Raw genomic sequence first — 21,354 nt, 5'->3', positions numbered from 1 at the left:
CTGGCGTCCTCCTATGTCACGTAGGGATGTAACGATAACCGGTTTGAATGATAATCGTGATAAAATTCCTTACGATAACTGTACCGTTTCAAATTTTCATTATCATTAAAACCGTGGTACCGTGATTACCGTGCGTTGAAAAACATGGTAAATACTGTCCATCATCAACCAAAGTTGGCAACCGTCTCTCAGATGCAAACGTGCAGCCTTGGAGAAGTGATTTCAGTGAGTGTATCGAGTGTATCGTGTGTTGCTTCAGCGTAGCATATAGGCGTCTGCTTCAGCGTAGCATATAGGCGTCTGGTGCGTTGCTTCAGCGTAGCATATAGGCGTCTGGTGCGTTGCTTCAGCGTAGCATATAGGCGTCTGGTGCGTTGCTTCAGGGTAGCATATAGGCGTCTGGTGTGTTGCTTCAGCGTAGCATATAGGCGTCTGGTGTGTTGCTTCAGCGTAGCATATAGGCGTCTGGTGTGTTGCTTCAGCGTAGCATATAGGCGTCTGGTGCGTTGCTTCAGCGTAGCATATAGGCGTCTGGTGTGTTGCTTCAGCGTAGCATATAGGCGTCTGGTGTGTTGCTTCAGCGTAGCATATAGGCGTCTGGTGTGTTGCTTCAGCGTAGCATATAGGCGTCTGGTGTGTTGCTTCAGCGTAGCATATAGGCGTCTGGTGCTTTGCTTCAGCGTAGCATATAGGCGTCTGGTGCGTTGCTTCAGCGTAGCATATAGGCGTCTGGTGCGTTGCTTCAGCGTAGCATATAGGCGTCTGGTGCGTTGCTTCAGCGTAGCATATAGGCGTCTGGTGTGTTGCTTCAGCGTAGCATATAGGCGTCTGGTGCGTTGCTTCAGCGTAGCATATAGGCGTCTGGTGCGTTGCTTCAGCGTAGCATATAGGCGTCTGGTGCGTTGCTTCAGCGTAGCATATAGGCGTCTGGTGTGTTGCTTCAGCGTAGCATATAGGCGTCTGGTGCGTTGCTTCAGCGTAGCATATAGGCGTCTGGTGTGTTGCTTCAGCGTAGCAAAATAGGCGTCTGGTGCGTTGTTTCAGCGTAGCATATAGGCGTCTGGTGCGTTGCTTCAGCGTAGCATATAGGCGTCTGGTGTGTTGCTTCAGCGTAGCATATAGGCGTCTGGTGTGTTGCTTCAGCGTAGCATATAGGCGTCTGGTGCGTTGCTTCAGCGTAGCATATAGGCGTCTGGTGTGTTGCTTCAGCGTAGCATATAGGCGTCTGGTGTGTTGCTTCAGCGTAGCATATAGGCGTCTGGTGTGTTGCTTCAGCGTAGCATATAGGCGTCTGGTGTGTTGCTTCAGCGTAGCATATAGGCGTCTGGTGTGTTGCTTCAGCGTAGCATATAGGCGTCTGGTGCGTTGCTTCAGCGTAGCATATAGGCGTCTGGTGCGTTGTTTCAGCGTAGCATATAGGCGTCTGGTGTGTTGCTTCAGCGTAGCATATAGGCGTCTGGTGCGTTGCTTCAGCGTAGCATATAGGCGTCTGGTGTGTTGCTTCAGCATAGCATATAGGCGTCTGGTGTGTTGCTTCAGCATAGCATATAGGCGTCTGGTGCGTTGCTTCAGCGTAGCATATAGGCGTCTGGTGTGTTGCTTCAGCATAGCATATAGGCGTCTGGTGTGTTGCTTCAGCGTAGCATATAGGCGTCTGGTGCGTTGCTTCAGCGTAGCATATAGGCGTCTGGTGCGTTGCTTCAGCATAGCATATAGGCGTCTGGTGTGTTGCTTCAGCGTAGCATATAGGCGTCTGGTGCGTTGCTTCAGCGTAGCATATAGGCGTCTGGTGCGTTGCTTCAGCATAGCATATAGGCGTCTGGTGTGTTGCTTCAGCGTAGCATAATAGGCGTCTGGTGCGTTGCTTCAGCATAGCATAATAGGCGTCTGGTGCGTTGCTTCAGCATAGCATATAGGCGTCTGGTGTGTTGCTTCAGCATAGCATAATAGGCGTCTGGTGTGTTGCTTCAGCGTAGCATAATAGGCGTCTGGTGCGTTGCTTCAGCGTAGCATATAGGCGTCTGGTGTGTTGCTTCAGCGTAGCATATAGGCGTCTGGTGCGTTGCTTCAGCGTAGCATAATAGGCGTCTGGTGTGTTGCTTCAGCATAGCATAATAGGCGTCTGGTGTGTTGCTTCAGCGTAGCATATAGGCGTCTGGTGTGTTGCTTCAGCGTAGCATATAGGCGTCTGGTGCGTTGCTTCAGCGTAGCATAATAGGCGTCTGGTGTGTTGCTTCAGCATAGCATAATAGGCGTCTGGTGTGTTGCTTCAGCGTAGCATATAGGCGTCTGGTGCGTTGCTTCAGCGTAGCATATAGGCGTCTGGTGCGTTGCTTCAGCGTAGCATAATAGGCGTCTGGTGCGTTGCTTCAGCGTAGCATATAGGCGTCTGGTGTGTTGCTTCAGCATAGCATAATAGGCGTCTGGTGTGTTGCTTCAGCATAGCATAATAGGCGTCTGGTGCGTTGCTTCAGCGTAGCATATAGGCGTCTGGTGTGTTGCTTCAGCGTAGCATATAGGCGTCTGGTGCGTTGCTTCAGCGTAGCATATAGGCGTCTGGTGCGTTGCTTCAGCGTAGCATATAGGCGTCTGGTGTGTTGCTTCAGCATAGCATAATAGGCGTCTGGTGTGTTGCTTCAGCGTAGCATAATAGGCGTCTGGTGCGTTGCTTCAGCGTAGCATATAGGCGTCTGGTGTGTTGCTTCAGCGTAGCATATAGGCGTCTGGTGCGTTGCTTCAGCGTAGCATATAGGCGTCTGGTGCGTTGCTTCAGCGTAGCATATAGGCGTCTGGTGTGTTGCTTCAGCATAGCATAATAGGCGTCTGGTGTGTTGCTTCAGCGTAGCATAATAGGCGTCTGGTGTGTTGCTTCAGCGTAGCATATAGGCGTCTGGTGCGTTGCTTCAGCGTAGCATATAGGCGTCTGGTGTGTTGCTTCAGCGTAGCATATAGGCGTCTGGTGTGTTGCTTCAGCATAGCATAATAGGCGTCTGGTGTGTTGCTTCAGCATAGCATAATAGGCGTCTGGTGCGTTGCTTCAGCATAGCATAATAGGCGTCTGGTGTGTTGCTTCAGCATAGCATATAGGCGTCTGGTGTGTTGCTTCAGCGTAGCATATAGGCGTCTGGTGTGTTGCTTCAGCGTAGCATATAGGCGTCTGGTGTGTTGCTTCAGCGTAGCATATAGGCGTCTGGTGCGTTGCTTCAGCATAGCATAATAGGCGTCTGGTGTGTTGCTTCAGCATAGCATAATAGGCGTCTGGTGCGTTGCTTCAGCATAGCATAATAGGCGTCTGGTGTGTTGCTTCAGCATAGCATATAGGCGTCTGGTGTGTTGCTTCAGCGTAGCATATAGGCGTCTGGTGTGTTGCTTCAGCGTAGCATATAGGCGTCTGGTGCGTTGCTTCAGCATAGCATAATAGGCGTCTGGTGTGTTGCTTCAGCGTAGCATATAGGCGTCTGGTGTGTTGCTTCAGCGTAGCATATAGGCGTCTGGTGTGTTGCTTCAGCGTAGCATATAGGCGTCTGGTGTGTTGCTTCAGCGTAGCATATAGGCGTCTGGTGCGTTGCTTCAGCATAGCATAATAGGCGTCTGGTGTGTTGCTTCAGCGTAGCATATAGGCGTCTGGTGCGTTGTTTCAGCGTAGCATATAGGCGTCTGGTGCGTTGTTTCAGCGTAGCATATAGGCGTCTGGTGCGTTGCTTCAGCATAGCATAATAGGCGTCTGGTGTGTTGCTTCAGCGTAGCATATAGGCGTCTGGTGTGTTGCTTCAGCATAGCATATAGGCGTCTGGTGTGTTGCTTCAGCGTAGCATATAGGCGTCTGGTGTGTTGCTTCAGCGTAGCATATAGGCGTCTGGTGTGTTGCTTCAGCGTAGCATATAGGCGTCTGGTGTGTTGCTTCAGCATAGCATAATAGGCGTCTGGTGTGTTGCTTCAGCGTAGCATATAGGCGTCTGGTGTGTTGCTTCAGCATAGCATAATAGGCGTCTGGTGTGTTGCTTCAGCGTAGCATATAGGCGTCTGGTGTGTTGCTTCAGCATAGCATATAGGCGTCTGGTGTGTTGCTTCAGCGTAGCATATAGGCGTCTGGTGTGTTGCTTCAGCGTAGCATATAGGCGTCTGGTGTGTTGCTTCAGCATAGCATAATAGGCGTCTGGTGTGTTGCTTCAGCGTAGCATATAGGCGTCTGGTGTGTTGCTTCAGCATAGCATAATAGGCGTCTGGTGTGTTGCTTCAGCGTAGCATATAGGCGTCTGGTGTGTTGCTTCAGCATAGCATATAGGCGTCTGGTGCGTTGCTTCAGCATAGCATATAGGCGTCTGGTGTGTTGCTTCAGCGTAGCATATAGGCGTCTGGTGCGTTGCTTCAGCGTAGCATATAGGCGTCTGGTGCGTTGCTTCAGCGTAGCATAATAGGCGTCTGGTGCGTTGCTTCAGCATAGCATAATAGGCGTCTGGTGCGTTGCTTCAGCATAGCATATAGGCGTCTGGTGTGTTGCTTCAGCATAGCATAATAGGCGTCTGGTGTGTTGCTTCAGCGTAGCATAATAGGCGTCTGGTGCGTTGCTTCAGCGTAGCATATAGGCGTCTGGTGCGTTGCTTCAGCGTAGCATAATAGGCGTCTGGTGTGTTGCTTCAGCGTAGCATATAGGCGTCTGGTGCGTTGCTTCAGCATAGCATATAGGCGTCTGGTGCGTTGCTTCAGCATAGCATAATAGGCGTCTGGTGTGTTGCTTCAGCGTAGCATATAGGCGTCTGGTGGGTTGCTTCAGCGTAGCATATAGGCGTCTGGTGCGTTGCTTCAGCGTAGCATAATAGGCGTCTGGTGCGTTGCTTCAGCATAGCATAATAGGCGTCTGGTGCGTTGCTTCAGCGTAGCATATAGGCGTCTGGTGCGTTGCTTCAGTGTAGCATATAGGCGTCTGGTGTGTTGCTTCAGCGTAGCATATAGGCGTCTGGTGCGTTGCTTCAGCGTAGCATATAGGCGTCTGGTGCGTTGCTTCAGCGTAGCATATAGGCGTCTGGTGCGTTGCTTCAGCGTAGCATATAGGCGTCTGGTGCGTTGCTTCAGCGTAGCATATAGGCGTCTGGTGCGTTGCTTCAGCGTAGCATATAGGCGTCTGGTGCGTTGCTTCAGCGTAGCATATAGGCGTCTGGTGCGTTGCTTCAGCGTAGCATATAGGCGTCTGGTGCGTTGCTTCAGCGTAGCATATAGGCGTCTGGTGCGTTGCTTCAGCGTAGCATATAGGCGTCTGGTGCGTTGCTTCAGCGTAGCATATAGGCGTCTGGTGTGTTGCTTCAGCGTAGCATATAGGCGTCTGGTGCGTTGCTTTAGCGTAGCATATAGGCGTCTGGTGTGTTGCTTCAGCGTAGCATATAGGCGTCTGGTGCGTTGCTTCAGCGTAGCATATAGGCGTCTGGTGCGTTGCTTCAGCGTAGCATATAGGCGTCTGGTGCGTTGCTTCAGCGTAGCATATAGGCGTCTGGTGCGTTGCTTCAGCGTAGCATATAGGCGTCTGGTGCGTTGCTTCAGCGTAGCATATAGGCGTCTGGTGTGTTGCTTCAGCGTAGCATATAGGCGTCTGGTGCGTTGCTTCAGCGTAGCATATAGGCGTCTGGTGCGTTGCTTCAGCGTAGCATATAGGCGTCTGGTGCGTTGCTTCAGCGTAGCATATAGGCGTCTGGTGCGTTGCTTCAGCGTAGCATATAGGCGTCTGGTGTGTTGCTTCAGCGTAGCATATAGGCGTCTGGTGCGTTGCTTCAGCGTAGCATATAGGCGTCTGGTGCGTTGCTTCAGCGTAGCATATAGGCGTCTGGTGCGTTGCTTCAGCGTAGCATATAGGCGTCTGGTGCGTTGCTTCAGCGTAGCATATAGGCGTCTGGTGCATTGCTTCAGCGTAGCATATAGGCGTCTGGTGCGTTGCTTCAGCATAGCATATAGGCGTCTGGTGCGTTGCTTCAGCGTAGCATATAGGCGTCTGGTGCGTTGCTTCAGCGTAGCATATAGGCGTCTGCTTCAGCGTAGCTTCAGCGTAGCATATAGGCGTCTGGTGTGTTGCTTCAGCGTAGCATATAGGCGTCTGCTTCAGCGTAGCTTCAGCGTAGCATATAGGCGTCTGGTGTGTTTGGGCTGTTAGAGGTCCTGCTGTCCTGCCCCGTCACCGTTTGTTCTGTATGACTATTTAAAAGTGGAGGGGGGTGGGGCTTACAGGCTATTTTGAATAGCGTAAAGTCTGTTTGTCTATAAAGCGCTTTTAACCTACAGTACACACTCATCACACTCATCAGCAAATTTACAGTGCAAAGGACATGGACACACACACACACGCACACACACACGCACACACACACGCGCACGCACACACGCACGCACGCACACACACACACACACACACACGCACACACACACACACACACACACACACATTCTCACCTTTTCCTCTTTGAAGTGAGAGGCGATTTGCTTCTCTGCACTTTTGGAGGAATCACGTTTTGTTCTCTTTTCAGCTGTTGGAAGCTGCGAGAAAGACTCATATTTGTTAAGAAACAATTTATAAAGGCATGAAATGATAGAACGATACTGACACTGGTGTTGGGTCTGATACTGACGCTGGTGTTGGGTCTGATACCGACACTGGTGTTGGGTCTGATACTGACACTGGTGTTGGGTCTGATACAGACACTGGTGTTGGGTCTGATACAGACACTGGTGTTGGGTCTGATACTGACACTGGTGTTGTTGGGTCTGATACAGACACTGGTGTTGGGTCTGATACTGACACTGGTGTTGTTGGGTCTGATACAGACACTGGTGTTGGGTCTGATACAGACGCTGGTGTTGGGTCTGATACAGACACTGGTGTTGGGTCTGATACCGACGCTGGTGTTGGGTCTGATACAGACACTGGTGTTGGGTCTGATACAGACACTGGTGTTGGGTCTGATACAGACACTGGTGTTGGGTCTGATACAGACACTGGTGTTGGGTCTGATACTGACACTGGTGTTGGGTCTGATACAGACACTGGTGTTGGGTCTGATACCGACCCTGGTGTTGGGTCTGATACCGACGCTGGTGTTGGGTCTGATACCGACACTGGTGTTGGGTCTGATACCGACACTGGTGTTGGGTCTGATACTGACACTGGTGTTGGGTCTGATACCGACACTGGTGTTGGGTCTGATACCGACGCTGGTGTTGGGTCTGATACAGACACTGGTGTTGGGTCTGATACTGACACTGGTGTTGTTGGGTCTGATACAGACACTGGTGTTGGGTCTGATACTGACACTGGTGTTGTTGGGTCTGATACAGACACTGGTGTTGGGTCTGATACAGACACTGGTGTTGGGTCTGATACAGACACTGGTGTTGGGTCTGATACTGACACTGGTGTTGTTGGGTCTGATACTGACACTGGTGTTGGGTCTGATACTGACACTGGTGTTGGGTCTGATACCGACACTGGTGTTGGGTCTGATACCGACGCTGGTGTTGGGTCTGATACTGACACTGGTGTTGGGTCTGATACTGACACTGGTGTTGTTGGGTCTGATACTGACGCTGGTGTTGGGTCTGATACCGACGCTGGTGTTGGGTCTGATACCGACGCTGGTGTTGGGTCTGATACCGACACTGGTGTTGGGTCTGATACCGACGCTGGTGTTGGGTCTGATACTGACACTGGTGTTGGGTCTGATACCGACACTGGTGTTGGGTCTGATACCGACGCTGGTGTTGGGTCTGATACTGACACTGGTGTTGGGTCTGATACTGACACTGGTGTTGGGTCTGATACTGACACTGGTGTTGGGTCTGATACAGACACTGGTGTTGGGTCTGATACCGACGCTGGTGTTGGGTCTGATACCGACGCTGGTGTTGGGTCTGATACCGACGCTGGTGTTGGGTCTGATACCGACGCTGGTGTTGGGTCTGATACCGACACTGGTGTTGGGTCTGATACCGACACTGGTGTTGGGTCTGATACCGACACTGGTGTTGGGTCTGATACTGACACTGGTGTTGGGTCTGATACTGACGCTGGTGTTGGGTCTGATACCGACGCTGGTGTTGGGTCTGATACTGACACTGGTGTTGGGTCTGATACTGACACTGGTGTTGTTGGGTCTGATACTGACGCTGGTGTTGGGTCTGATACTGACACTGGTGTTGGGTCTGATACTGACACTGGTGTTGGGTCTGATACTGACACTGGTGTTGGGTCTGATACTGACGCTGGTGTTGGGTCTGATACCGACGCTGGTGTTGGGTCTGATACCGACGCTGGTGTTGGGTCTGATACTGACACTGGTGTTGGGTCTGATACTGACACTGGTGTTGGGTCTGATACTGACGCTGGTGTTGGGTCTGATACTGACACTGGTGTTGGGTCTGATACCGACACTGGTGTTGGGTCTGATACTGACACTCATTTACAGTACTGGTACTCGCCTGGTACCACTTTACGGCAACATGGCGTGAACCTGACAGCAGCAACAGGCTCAGTCACAGCTGCTAAAGCAGGGCAGAGAAGCCTGGCTGTTCACTATAACAGTTCGTTGAAGCTGCTGTGTGAGGAGAAAGAAAACGCTATCAGAGGCCAGTATCAGCTGAAGCTACACAGCTGCACCACCTTACTCGCCCATTCACTCACTGCGCTAGCTTGCGGTTAGGTTAGCCATTAGCCTGCAACAATTGCTAACAAAACTTTCTGTCCAACTTACAGGTTAACATGAGCTCTTCTAGCAGACAATACAGAACAAGCAAAGGCTTACCAGATATCTGCAATACATACTGCCTTTTACTAGCTGTGTTTCCATTACAGTTTTTCGCAAAATAATTGCGATATTTCTACAACTTCGACAATGTACAATTGCGACTTGTAGGCGTTTCCATTGAAGTTGAGTTTGGTCTGACGGCGCACACACCTGAACGCGATTCCCCGTTACCACCAGCTGCCACAGTGATTACGCACGGGGATCTGCCCCATATGACCATATCCCGTACCCTGCATGCTCAAATCCAACCAATGGTCAATGCAAATCACAACATGAAGTTACAACGCATATAAACAAGCCTGATTATCAATTCAAAATAAAATGAGTGGCAACGTTGCTGGCTGCGGTGAATGCAGTGAGCGCGACAGGCAGAGGAAAAAATGTAGCCTAGCCTAGAACTGGTCCGATTTAGAGATGGAGGAGGGGGGAAAAGGCTGATATGGTGCAATACTCGGAATGTTGTGTATTATAATTATAACATTGCACCTGAAACGTGTGTAATGTATTACTCACAGTTACTGTATTCACTTCAGACAGCAGCACCGCACCGGTGTGTGCTTCATCTCGCCGCTCTGCCAAATGCGCACACAGGCAGCCTGTCACCATGGATCGATTTCTGCCATTACACATTATCTATTTTTCCCGGCTCCGCTTTTGCACAACACTCGTCTTTCTGCTAGGTAGCGTTGCTTCAAAGTTTTCCACTTGCTGCGGAGGTTTTGCCACAGCTTATCGAACCTTACTTACCAAACTTATTTTCCGCTCCTTTTCCAAAGGAGAAGATGGGTCACATGACGTGCAAATGCGGAAAATGTGTTTCCATTACACTTTTGCGATAAACTGCTATATCGACACGTCTGAAAAACCACCTCATGAGAGCGCACATTTTTTTTGCGATATTTGGGAGGTTTTTCGAAATTCACGTGTTTCCATTACCCAATTTCTATTGCGATATTTAGATTTTGCGCATTTCTGAGGGTAATGGAAACACGACTATTGTCACGTAAATGTCCTATTTCCCCACCACACTGGGCCGTCAGGTTGTATTATCTGTCTCAAATATTATTTGGGTTTCGAATGGATAATACAATGATTTTAGTAAACATTATACGATTTGCATAGCTACTTAAATGCTTTTTACATTTGTTTTTTGGTTGTGGGTGTACCAATCCTGGAGAAAGACCTCAGTCAGACCACTTGTTTGTAGTCTGCTGCAGACATCACACATCAGCCCGGCTGTGTCTGCCTCACTACGCTCTTCTCTCCTGACCACACTCCCGACACGACTACATATCAAGCAGGCTAGATATCCATCAGACCTGTGTGATTGGTCGGTGATGTGCTCGGGGGAGGAGCTCCCCGCTCCAAAAACGGCTCCAAAAACAGCCGAGGGCTCGGAGCGCCTAGTGTGAACTAGCCTTTAAAGAGTGAATCGTCCCAAAATAGAAGAGACCATTCTGACTTTACAGTAATGGGGCATGTCTGGCCCTGCACCTCCTATTTATTCATTTCCACTTTGCTTTACCATCCATCACATCAAACAAATGTCCCCCGCAGGCCCCCGTATCGACCTCTAAGAGCTGCCGTGAAACCTGAGAAACCCCGCTAATCGCGCCCAAGCTTTGGCTCGTCCCATTGGCTGCCGTGAAGAGAACCTGGCTGATCAATGGTGGATGTGCTGGAGGCAAAACATTTCCCATCATTCTGTCTGCTCACAGTTCGATTTGAACCCGTTTAAAGGGATAGTTTACCCAAAAGATCAAATAAAATTACTCTATCATCATGCCAGTACAAAATCAGATGAGTGTTTGTTTGTTTGTTTGTTTGTTTGTTTGTTTGTTTGTTTGTTTGTTTATTTATTTATTTATTTATTTATTTATTTATTTATTTATTTATTTATTTATTTATTTATTTATTTACAGTATATAGCTTTCTTCCAAACAATTGCAGTAAACAAAGGTAAATGTTTACTAGCATGAGGATGAGTAGTGACGGAAATGTATAGATCTTTCAACTGGAGCGAACGGGCGAAATCACATCTACTCGTGTTTGCATTGACTTTGTACGTAATCTCGTTGCGCAAATTGATTTCATACGGCTCTTGTTGAGCGCTATGGTTGCGCTACTCTCCTATGCCTGTGGGTGGCGGTAGCGCGATTAGTAGCCTAATAATGACCCGGTTGATTTCAAAGTATAGAAGAGAAAAGAGATGCAGGTTAGAACAAGGGATAACGCTAAGAACAAAGATGTTAGAATATTTGAAGAGCAGAGCCCACTGCAAGCGGGGTCAAAAGAAAGCAAAACCGCTGAGGTCACAGCAATGTGCTCTGATGCTACTATGTCTCATTTCCTAACATTTTGGAGAGAGGTGTGCCATGAGAGGTGTGCCATGAGAGGTGTGCCATGGGATTTTTTCCAATGTCAAAAGTGCCGTGGCTATAGCAAAATAGGTTGAAAAACACTGGTTTAAGGAACGGCATCTAAAACGGAATTTTCTTTCTTTTTAAGATAACTACTACAAGGTGGAGGGAGCCAAGGATGCCTTAATCTGTGGGAGCAGCAGCGACGCAGGGTGAGTCCACCTGTTCATCACCAGGCTTTTTAGACACATTTTAATCTGTGGGAGCAGCAGAGACACAGGGTGAGTCCACCTGTTCATCACCAGGCTTTTTAGACACATTTTAATCTGTGGGAGCAGCAGAGACGCAGGGTGAGTCCACCTGTTCATCACCAGGCTTTTTAGACACATTTTAATCTGTGGGAGCAGCAGAGACCCAGGGTGAGTCCACCTGTTCATCACCAGGCTTTTTAGACACATTTTAATCTGTGGGAGCAGCAGAGACGCAGGGTGAGTCCACCTGTTCATCACCAGGCTTTTTAGACACATTTTAATCTGTGGGAGCAGCAGAGACGCAGGGTGAGTCCACCTGTTCATCACCAGGCTTTTTAGACACATTTTAATCTGTGGGAGCAGCAGAGACGCAGGGTGAGTCCACCTGTTCATCACCAGGCTTTTTAGACACATTTTAATCTGTGGGAGCAGCAGAGACACAGGGTGAGTCCACCTGTTCATCACCAGGCTTTTTAGACACATTTTAATCTGTGGGAGCAGCAGAGACGCAGGGTGAGTCCACCTGTTCATCACCAGGCTTTTTAGACACATTTTAATCTGTGGGAGCAGCAGCGACGCAGGGTGAGTCCACCTGTTCATCACCAGGCTTTTTAGACACATGTTAATCTGTGGGAGCAGCAGAGACACAGGGTGAGTCCACCTGTTCATCACCAGGCTTTTTAGACACATTTTAATCTGTGGGAGCAGCAGAGACGCAGGGTGAGTCCACCTGTTCATCACCAGGCTTTTTAGACACATTTTAATCTGTGGGAGCAGCAGAGACACAGGGTGAGTCCACCTGTTCATCACCAGGCTTTTTAGACACATTTTAATCTGTGGGAGCAGCAGTGACGCAGGGTGAGTCCACCTGTTCATCACCAGGCTTTTTAGACACATTTTCACAAAGGAGGAAGTCAACAATAGAATATGTGATGCTCGAAGTTGACTTAAGGGTCTGCTCTAAAATCCCTCTCCATGTGGATGATGGCCTGATAGGAGATGGTCCTTGGTGAAACGTGGTGATAAGAGATGGAGTGCCTGGATCTCATGTGGAGATGTATTGTTTTCATTTGAAAATACAGTGGAGCCTTTTGGTCTGTTCTCCTCTGTCCTCATCAAGTCAAGGTTATTTGCCTAGCCCTAATTCACAAGCATGTCTCAGAGCATGTCTCTAGCTAAATCTAGCTGACACAACAATAACAATAAGAGTAATAATAATAATAACATGGTTTAACAATCTTATGTTAGAGAGAGACAGAGAGGCCATTTACACCTGGCGTTAACATGTGGTTTCTGCCATCAGATTGCAATCAGATTGTATTTTATCAATTCAGCCTGATTCCATTTACACCTGGCGTTAACATGCATTTTCTGCAATCTGATTGCAGAAATGGGTGTCCTCTCAATCCGCTTAAAGTTGGTGTATCCAGATTGAGAGGACACATTGCATTTACACTTGTGTTCAATGTGTACACAATGCATCCCTGACCACCTCCGGAGGTGGTTTGGCCGATCAGATTGCAATCCTTCTTCAATGCGTTTTGGGGGTGTTTACACCTGGCATTTCAAGTGATAAAACACAATCTGATCACAGAAAACACATGTTAGCGCCAGGTGTAAATGGCCTCAGAGGGAAGGGGAGAAAGGGGAAAGAAAGTGGGGGAGGAGAGAGCAGGGAAAGGAGATGGAGAGGTAGAAAAGTAGGAAGAGAGCAGGGGAAGGGGGAAAAGGAAAGAGAGCAGAACAGACAGGATATAATGGGGCTGGGCGATACGGTCACAAATAGTCACAGGGATCAAGTAAAATGTAGCAATCAAGTTATGTATTATAATTACCAGGCCATATGAGCCACTGAATAGACAACAAACAATGAGTCTGACATTTAGCACTAGGACATACAGCCGCTACTCAATCCATCTGACCATCCCGCTGCAGTGGCCGGGGCAGTAGCGGGCGAGGTAGCAGCGGCACATTAGAACCGGCAGCAGAGCGGCCAGGCCAAACAAGCAACAGCTCAGACAATGTGACTACTCCATAGCCATTAACCAGAACTAACTAGCACACAAGGAATCTAACTAATCTACAGCCTAGTCTGCCCTGTTTTACTCTACTCTAATCTAATCTGAACCTGAACACTATAACGATCAAAAGGTCCAGCTCAGGGGTTTCCAAAGGAGCTGTGGGCCTCCCCAGGAGGAGCTGGGCCTCCCCAGGAGGAGGAGCTGTGGGCCTCCCCAGGCGACTCAAACAGTTTCAGGGGAGGCTCAGTGATTGATTTGAGTTGCTTAACACAAACTGATGGAAGTATATTCCATTCCTACAACACGTCTTTCTTCTGTCAGTCTGGACTCAGGAAGTGGAAACATTGACATAAAACAGTGGCCAGTAAGGGCGTTGTGGGCCGGGTGGGGGATGGACGACCGGGGTTCGATTCCCAGCATTTCCAAAGTACATTTCAACCCAAAGCCACATTTGCATTTTTTCTCATTTAACACATTGAGTGCCACAGCGCTTCAGTAAAATTGTCTGCAGCCTGTGCCAGATTCACTTCCATTCAGTTGAAAACAGCTATAGAATTTTTTCTATTAGGGCTATATTGACAGGGCTGGACTTTAATGAAACATTGAACACTCCTGCTTCTTCCAAAGAAGAAATTTTGTTTCTAGACAGTTCCATTATGAAAGGACAGCCTCTGAAAAAAGTGTACTTTCAAGGGTTTTCTGTCGTTTTTTTTTACTTTCCAAGATATAGTCACTTTTATGAATACCTTTTGCACTCTAATTTCGAGCACATTCACTGACTCTGGCTGGTGTTTTCTGATGTGGTGGCGTGGTGTGGTTTCTGTGCAGCCTGCGTGCCCCCCCCCCCCCCCTCTCCCCGCCCCCCCTCTCCACCTCTGAGCTGCGGGCTCCTCCCCACACGCACAGAGTTTGTTTTCTCACAGACTCCGTTTTTGCCCCGGACGAATCCCAGCGCGCATCAAGGAAATGCCAAACGCGACTGAACGAAAAGGCTTGGCCGTTCGGCTTCGGATGCTGGCTTTCTGGCAGGGAATCGTGTGGAGATAGATAGAAGCATAAGAGCTCAGTTGTGAGCGCGGATGCAGCCGAGCCCACTGTCCGCTGCAGACAGAGCAATCTATACGGCTCTGGCTGAAGCATGCATCGGTTTCCTCTTTGATCACGTCTTTCCCTGCTGTCTCCTGTACAAAGTAAAGGATCTGAGGTGGGTGGCGCAGCTCCTGTGTCGATGTTTAAGGTGGCGCCGTGTGATCCCTTGAAGGGATTCATGCTCACTGGCTGGGTACGACCTTAAACAGCAGAATTATGGAATAATATGAATTATGATTTTAGGACGTGCACAGACGTCCTTGGCACTGAACGTTACTTTTTTTTAGGACGTGCACAGACGTCCTTGGCACTCAATGTGTTAACCATGACCAAACACTATAATAACCTTATCCAAGTTCTTAACAGCCGGAAATGTGCTGAAAGATATTTCCAATTGAAACACATTAGTTTGAAAGTCTTGCTGACTGAGTGTCACAAATCAAATGCATGAATTGTGTCCACCACGTGGAAATGCTGTTAAGAGGTTGTGTTCATCACACGTATTTTTGTGAGAGTCGCAGAGTCGGAGGAGCCGGTTGCTTCTTAACATTGGTGGCAATGGAGAGAAGCAGTCTGAACCTTGAGGAAGAACATCAGCTATGTTGCTGAGAGTCTGCTCTCTAGTTGGTCTCCGTCTTGTCTTTCTGTGTTGATGCGTGTGTCTCCTCTCTTGCCTGTACAGCAGTGTGAGCTGTCAGAACAGACTAGCATCTGTACTGACTGTCTGTGCTGAGAGCAACACTGACACACTGATGACACAACTATGACAGTTCTGTGTGTGTGTGTGTGTGTGTGTGTGTGTGTGTGTGTGTGTGTGTGTGTGTGTGTGTGTGTGTGTGTGTGAGTGAGGGGGGGCATCCTCATGGACTAGCCTCAGTTAGCCTGAAGCTAGATCTAAATAGGGGTCATCTCGCCATTCCGAAGTGACGGCATTCCGATCATTGACTTCTATGCTTTCGGAGAGGCGGCCCTTTTTATCTCCAAAAAATGTTTCGCCGAGAGGTTAGGTTTAGGGTTAGGTTCTGGGGGAGGTTAGGCTTAGGCGTGGGGGGTGGGAGAGGTTAGGTTTAGGGTTAGGGTCTGGGGGAGGTTAGGCTTAGGCGTGGGGGCTGGGAGAGGTTAGCTCCAGCCGGTCCCCCGGGTTAGGGTTCTTTCGCAATGGCGAGACAGATCTCAATTTTGTCGGAGTGCCGACATTTCGGAATGCCGAGGTGTCCCCAGCTAAATATGCAAAAACATAGCTAGCAGGCGAATTAACAGAGAGCTAATTGAGAAAGCTAATTGAGAGCTAGCTTAGCAAAAGAGATGGACTGCGAACGGCTTCAGGGAGAGTCGGATGAGGAGGGAGAGAGAAGGAGAGCAGAGAGGAGAGGAAGTTTGGGAGAAGTATTGGCAGATGGAGAGATCTATTAGAAGAGACAGGAGGAGAGCAGGGGGCAGGAGGAAAACAGGGAGAGGAGGAGAGTGAGAAAGAAGCCATAGAAGAAATGAGAGGAGACAAGCAGATGAGGAGAGGGGGAAGAGGAAAACGGAAGGGTACAAGAGAGAAAAAAATAGTATGCGGGTTGTGGTGTGCGCTTAATTCGTCTGCATCCATCTGTGTGTTGTTGGGAACGGGGGGTGCGCTTTATACCTGTCTTGTTTGGTCCGGACTTTCTGACTTTTTAGTTTGATCTGAACCAAAATGAGTGTGAAACCTTCCCCGGACCAAACAGCCTTGGTCAGCCTTGGTCAGATGAAAAGAGGTTGAATAGGTGGTGATGGTTTGGACTTTCGGACCAATTACTAGGAAGTTCCGAGTCAAAAAAAGGAGAAATGAGCTGCGGTAGCATATAGGAGGGGACCACATTTTTATTTGAAATATGGTCCGGTGATTTGCCAAGCAGCACTTCCTTTTACTGTAATAAAATCTATCTTCACACCGTCCACCAAACAGCCTGCGAGTGACAGACCATCCAGTAAAGCTTCAGTATCTCCACTATTTGCAAAATGTCTTTTTTGTTCTGTCGGGCATGTATCATTGTACTGTATTGTTGCAAACAAGGAAGGCATTAGACATTAAATGGACAGATTTTTGAATGGAGGCATTAAATGTCTCCATGCAAGTGAGAACGGAACGTGTCAGGACTATTATAGCCTGGTACACTCTCCAGGATGAAGGTAGAGTGAGGAAAACATTCCTGATGACTATTCACTTTCATCTGATTAATTTGCTGATGGAAAAAAATCAATCAATCAATCAATCAATCAATCAATCAATCAATCAATCACACATAAATAAACAAATAAATAAATACATAAATAAATAATAAAGTGAGTAAAACCTGATGTCCCAATAAAGCCTTAATAAAGTGAAGCTGAATGGGGAAGAAATCTGGAGTTTCAAAAATGCAATAACTTATTTAAACACTCAAACAAAATGTGATTTTAACAATATATTCATTAAACATCTTTGATCATAATTGTATACAGTCTAAATAGAGGAACATCTTAAAAGTTTCTGTAGGATGCGACCTTTAAAAGGCAAAATATCTGTTTGCTTTGTGTGTGTGTGTGTGTGTGTGTGTGTGTGTGTGTTCTTGCAGGCCTATGTTCATTTGCACACATCTAAGCATGCAAACGTGAGTACATGCGTGTTCCATGTGTTTACATCCTCCTCTGCGTGACCCACTCATCCAGTCCAACATGTCAGTGTTTTGCTGACATGCCTATGACACGCCAGGCACACGCACGCCAGCGGCTCGTTAGGGATGCTAATTAGAGGCCGTGGTGAGTGACTCTCGTTGCAGGAGCTCATTAGCAGACGCCATGTGACCTGTGAGGTCAGAGGGAGGAAGTTGTTGTGTGTGGAGAGGAAGTGATACGAGGCAGATCAGAGCCAGAGGGCAGCGAGCGGACAGCTGTTTCAGCTGTGTGAGGAGGGCCGTGTGCAGCAGCACTAAACAATACAAGTTCTTTCATTTCATTTCATTTCATTTATTTATTTAATGTGACTCATTGACCATGATCACATGGTATGGAGCACAAACAAAACATACAAAAACAATATACAATGGCACACGGCATGGCTAGTGCATATGTCATTTGAACAAAGGCAGGACATTCTTCAAAAAAGCACCTAATTTACACATGACTTTTTGTCTGTCTGATTGTAGTAGCAAAATCAGTTTAAACATAGATGGACGAGTTAAATAATATCTAGGTAAATATAACTGTCTGAAATTCAAAATAATTACATTCTTGCATTCAAACAAAACATGATACTCGTCTCCCACACAGTTGTCATTACAGAGGTTACAGATCCTCATACTTCTATGCAGTCCTTTATATCTACCAACAACCTTGGGGATTCTGGTGTTATTAACCCTGAAGTTACAGATTGCATGTCTATGCCTCTGGTTTACATACAGCAGATAATTTTCCAGTTTAAGTTCTTTTTTGAATTCTACGTACAATCATCGGGTACCACAAGCAACTCAAAGCACCCGTATGTTTATGGCTGATGTTTTCAATGAAGTGTGGTTGTCTCTATTTTCTGACTAATTTGTCCCATTATTAGAAAGCTTTTTAGTTTTAAATACAAAAAATGCTCCTCAACATCACTGTTTGCTTCTGAATAGTGTAGCCCTGCTACAATATCAGTGAAAAACACACTAACACTCTAGTTGGGTTTCCATCCACCTGTTTTTATGCGAAATGTAAAATTGTGCATTAAAATCCTGAGTGGAAACACCAGAAAATTTGATATATCACAAATATCACAAACAAATGTTCACACTTGAGGGAGGTGGAAAAGTGGGGTGTATCGATAAAAGGCAATGCGATAAATGCAGGGCAACAGCTAACCAAACTCCATTAAAAAACATGCAGTTTTAACGGAGGAAGGCAGCTGGATTTCAGGCGACTCACATCCAGAATTGACATTTTATTCACTTACAGTAACATCTCAGTGGATTATATATATATGCCGAATTGAAGAGTGGCGTCTGGTAATACATTTGACGTACCTCTGTATAATCAAGAACCGTGAAATCCATATGTGATGTTTTTCATAGCGAGACCACGGCACGCACATGTAACACCTGTTAACACGACGCACCTGTTAGCAGAGGCAGACAGCAGTGCGCTCTCCGTCACCAAGCTTCCATCATGATTTGATCCACTTCAGTCTGAATATCAAGCTGGGATGTTTTCTCTTTACCTCACATTTATTCAGAGAATGAGGGTTTGACTGGCGTCTGGCCATGTTTTAATCACGTCAATTAATTGAACCTCCTCTTCGCCATTCCTGATATTACGCATAACGGTAGTGGGTGGAAACATGCATAATATTGCATGTTCTTTTGCCGACTTTCTGAAAATTCGATTAAAAGTTGCGATACCTTTGGATGGAAACCCAGCTACTCTCAGTTACAATTGAAAGCTTTAAGTCCTTTACAAACACTTTTAGCGTGTTGCTAAATTTTCCCTTGTTTTCAGCGGGACGTGCCTGCTGTACAAGTTGTTTTCGATTAGCCTACAAAAAAAATCTAATTAATTTTAGACACCATTAGCTTATGGCTAGTTTAGACACCATTCGCTTATGGCTAGTTTAGACACCATTAGCTTATGGCTAGTTTAGACACCATTAGCTTATGGCTAGTTTAGACACCATTAGCTTATGGCTAGTCTCACATGGTCGGACCCAACGTCTTCCGTCAGCACGCTTCCAACGGCAGAGGGTCTGAACCACAAGTCAGAGGAAATCCTGTGACTCCAGTAGTGTCATGGCGGAAGTCCGGGTCTCTGCGTGCATCGATGCATCGTTCAACATGAATATTCCATTTTCACTGACACAATGTTTGCACTTGATATTTTTTGTGTGCGTGTTTAGATGCTGAACTTTGATCACATGTTTTGTACATTTTGTATGGTTTTATTGTATCATTATTCATTTTACTGTGCGCTATGAATTTAAGAGTAATTAAAGGTAATTTACTTCACATCCATGTATTAATTTGTGGTGTAGGGTTATGGGGGCGGGGGTACGTTGAGGGTATAGGCCATTCACCGATGCCCCAGAAAATCTCCCTCTTTTTTTATAGCCCAATGTTCCCAGGTATGAACAAGTCATTTTTAATAGCCAAGGAAATCTCAAATTCATTTTAGATACCAGTTAGATCTGGGAAAAGATGCTCCTTCACACTATTTTGTTTGTGGTGCTCAACCGAGGTCATATATAAGTTCCAACATTGAATACCCAAAGGCACAGTAAAACCATAGCACACACACACACACACACACACACACACACAAAACTTCAGGACAAAGTTGACTAATTTCAATTTCAACAATTTATTCTGGTCTTGTCAACATTGACATGGCCATGAAATAAAGCCATGCCTGCACTTTTTCAATTTGAACAGGTTGTCTTTTCACTCACATTACCAGCAGGTGAAAACAGGTGATTTCTTCCGTGGTTTTTCAGGTCATATTGGAAAGCAGCTTCTTAGCATTGGAAACAATAGATACACGAGCCAGAAATTAATTTGAGCTTTTCTTGGTAGAAATAAAAATGGCAAAGCAAAGGAGGGTAGAGGTGTTGGTTGTGATGTTTCAATGTGAAAAAAAAGAAAGAAAATTACACTGGTTACTGTACTGTAATGCCAATGCTCCCTGCTCAAAAATAAATATTATAAAAAAAAAAAGAAATAAAAATGGCACTATTAGCACCCCTGACTGTGTAACAGTGGGTGCTTGCTAGCCAAAAGCTACAGTAGCATGCACACAGAGATCGACGAATTCAATTTCACAAATTAATTCTGGCCATGTCAACATTTGACATGGCCAAACATCGCAAAGTCAGGAGTGCTATAATGCTGCCATATTTATTTACCAAGAAAACCTCACATTAATTTCTGACACTCTCTCCTGGCTTGTGTCTCTATTGTTTTCAGCTGCTTTCCATTCAAAAAACAACAGCCGAAATAACCTTTTTTCCACGCTCAGAATGTGAGGGGGAAATACTGTAGGCATCTCAAATGGAAAATGTGGAGATGTGGCATTAATGGTCATTGACCTGCAGCTCCGTCTCAGAAAGCCTCTGCTGTCATCACAGCAGTCAGCCAGAAATATGGGCCCAGCGAGCCGCCCAGGGCCCTCACTTTCCTGGAATACACTCCATACAGCCACATATTCATCAAGCTATTAGCATAGCATTCATGTCCATGCACTCCAGCTCTGTGTGTGTGTGTGTGTGTGTGTGTGTGTGTGTGTGTGTGTGTGTGCACGTATGCGAGTGTGCGTGCAAAGTGTGTGCGTGCGCGTGTGAGAGAGAGAGAGTTCCATTAAATTAGCCTATAGCAATCCTTCTGGTTCTGATTGTGTTTACACTTCCTGTTAGTCTGTCAATCCAGACTGTCTCTTCTACATAAGGTGAATACGATGTCGGTGGCCATGCTAAAATTACGTCAAATGACCAGCTGGGAGCAACTAGGAACGGAGAAATCACAAGCGAGTTTGCGAGTGGGAACTTCCAGTTGACGTGGCCGTTTCATTAGATGTTTCCTGGTACAGTAGCAAGTGGGAATTTACCCACCTCCGAGTTATAATAGAATGCTGCAAATGCACTTCCTACAATGTGTCTGTGTGTTTGTGTTTGTGTAGCCTAGCTTTCGCTGCTAGTGGTGGCCAGGTCAATGCATTTCTAACTCTGTGTGTGTGTGTGCATGTGTGTGTGTGTGTGTGTGTGTGTGTGTGTGTGTGTGTGCGTGTGCTGTAAAGCTCTCACAGACCCCCTCCCCCGTTACAAATGGTTAAAACATTATGTTAAAAGCTGCCCTGATCAATAACTCAACCACATTGAAAACAT

The 21,354-nt window shown here is 46.9% G+C and overlaps 2 protein-coding genes across 2 annotated transcripts in view; one reads left to right on the top strand and one right to left on the bottom strand.

Annotated features, from left to right (window-relative positions):
- The window catches only part of LOC310798302 (NACHT, LRR and PYD domains-containing protein 3-like), a gene marked incomplete at its 5' end in the record, with an annotated part of 621,920 nt that overhangs the window by 447,456 nt on the left and 153,110 nt on the right, over positions 1-21,354 (bottom strand). The window lies entirely within an intron of this gene.
- The window catches only part of LOC310791018 (sodium channel protein type 5 subunit alpha-like), a gene marked incomplete at both ends in the record, with an annotated part of 128,805 nt that overhangs the window by 69,450 nt on the left and 38,001 nt on the right, over positions 1-21,354 (top strand). The window contains one exon of the mRNA XM_083652734.1: positions 11,292-11,355. Within this exon, the coding sequence (XP_083508860.1) occupies positions 11,292-11,355 (64 nt within the window). The remainder of the gene's footprint in view (positions 1-11,291; positions 11,356-21,354) is intronic.

This window comes from Poromitra crassiceps, assembly GCF_964638095.1.
Source record: "Poromitra crassiceps genome assembly, chromosome: 2".
Taxonomy (NCBI): Eukaryota; Metazoa; Chordata; class Actinopteri; order Beryciformes; family Melamphaidae; genus Poromitra; species Poromitra crassiceps.
The sequence above is the reverse complement of the archived record's forward strand: the minus strand, read 5'-3'. Positions and strand labels throughout refer to the sequence as shown.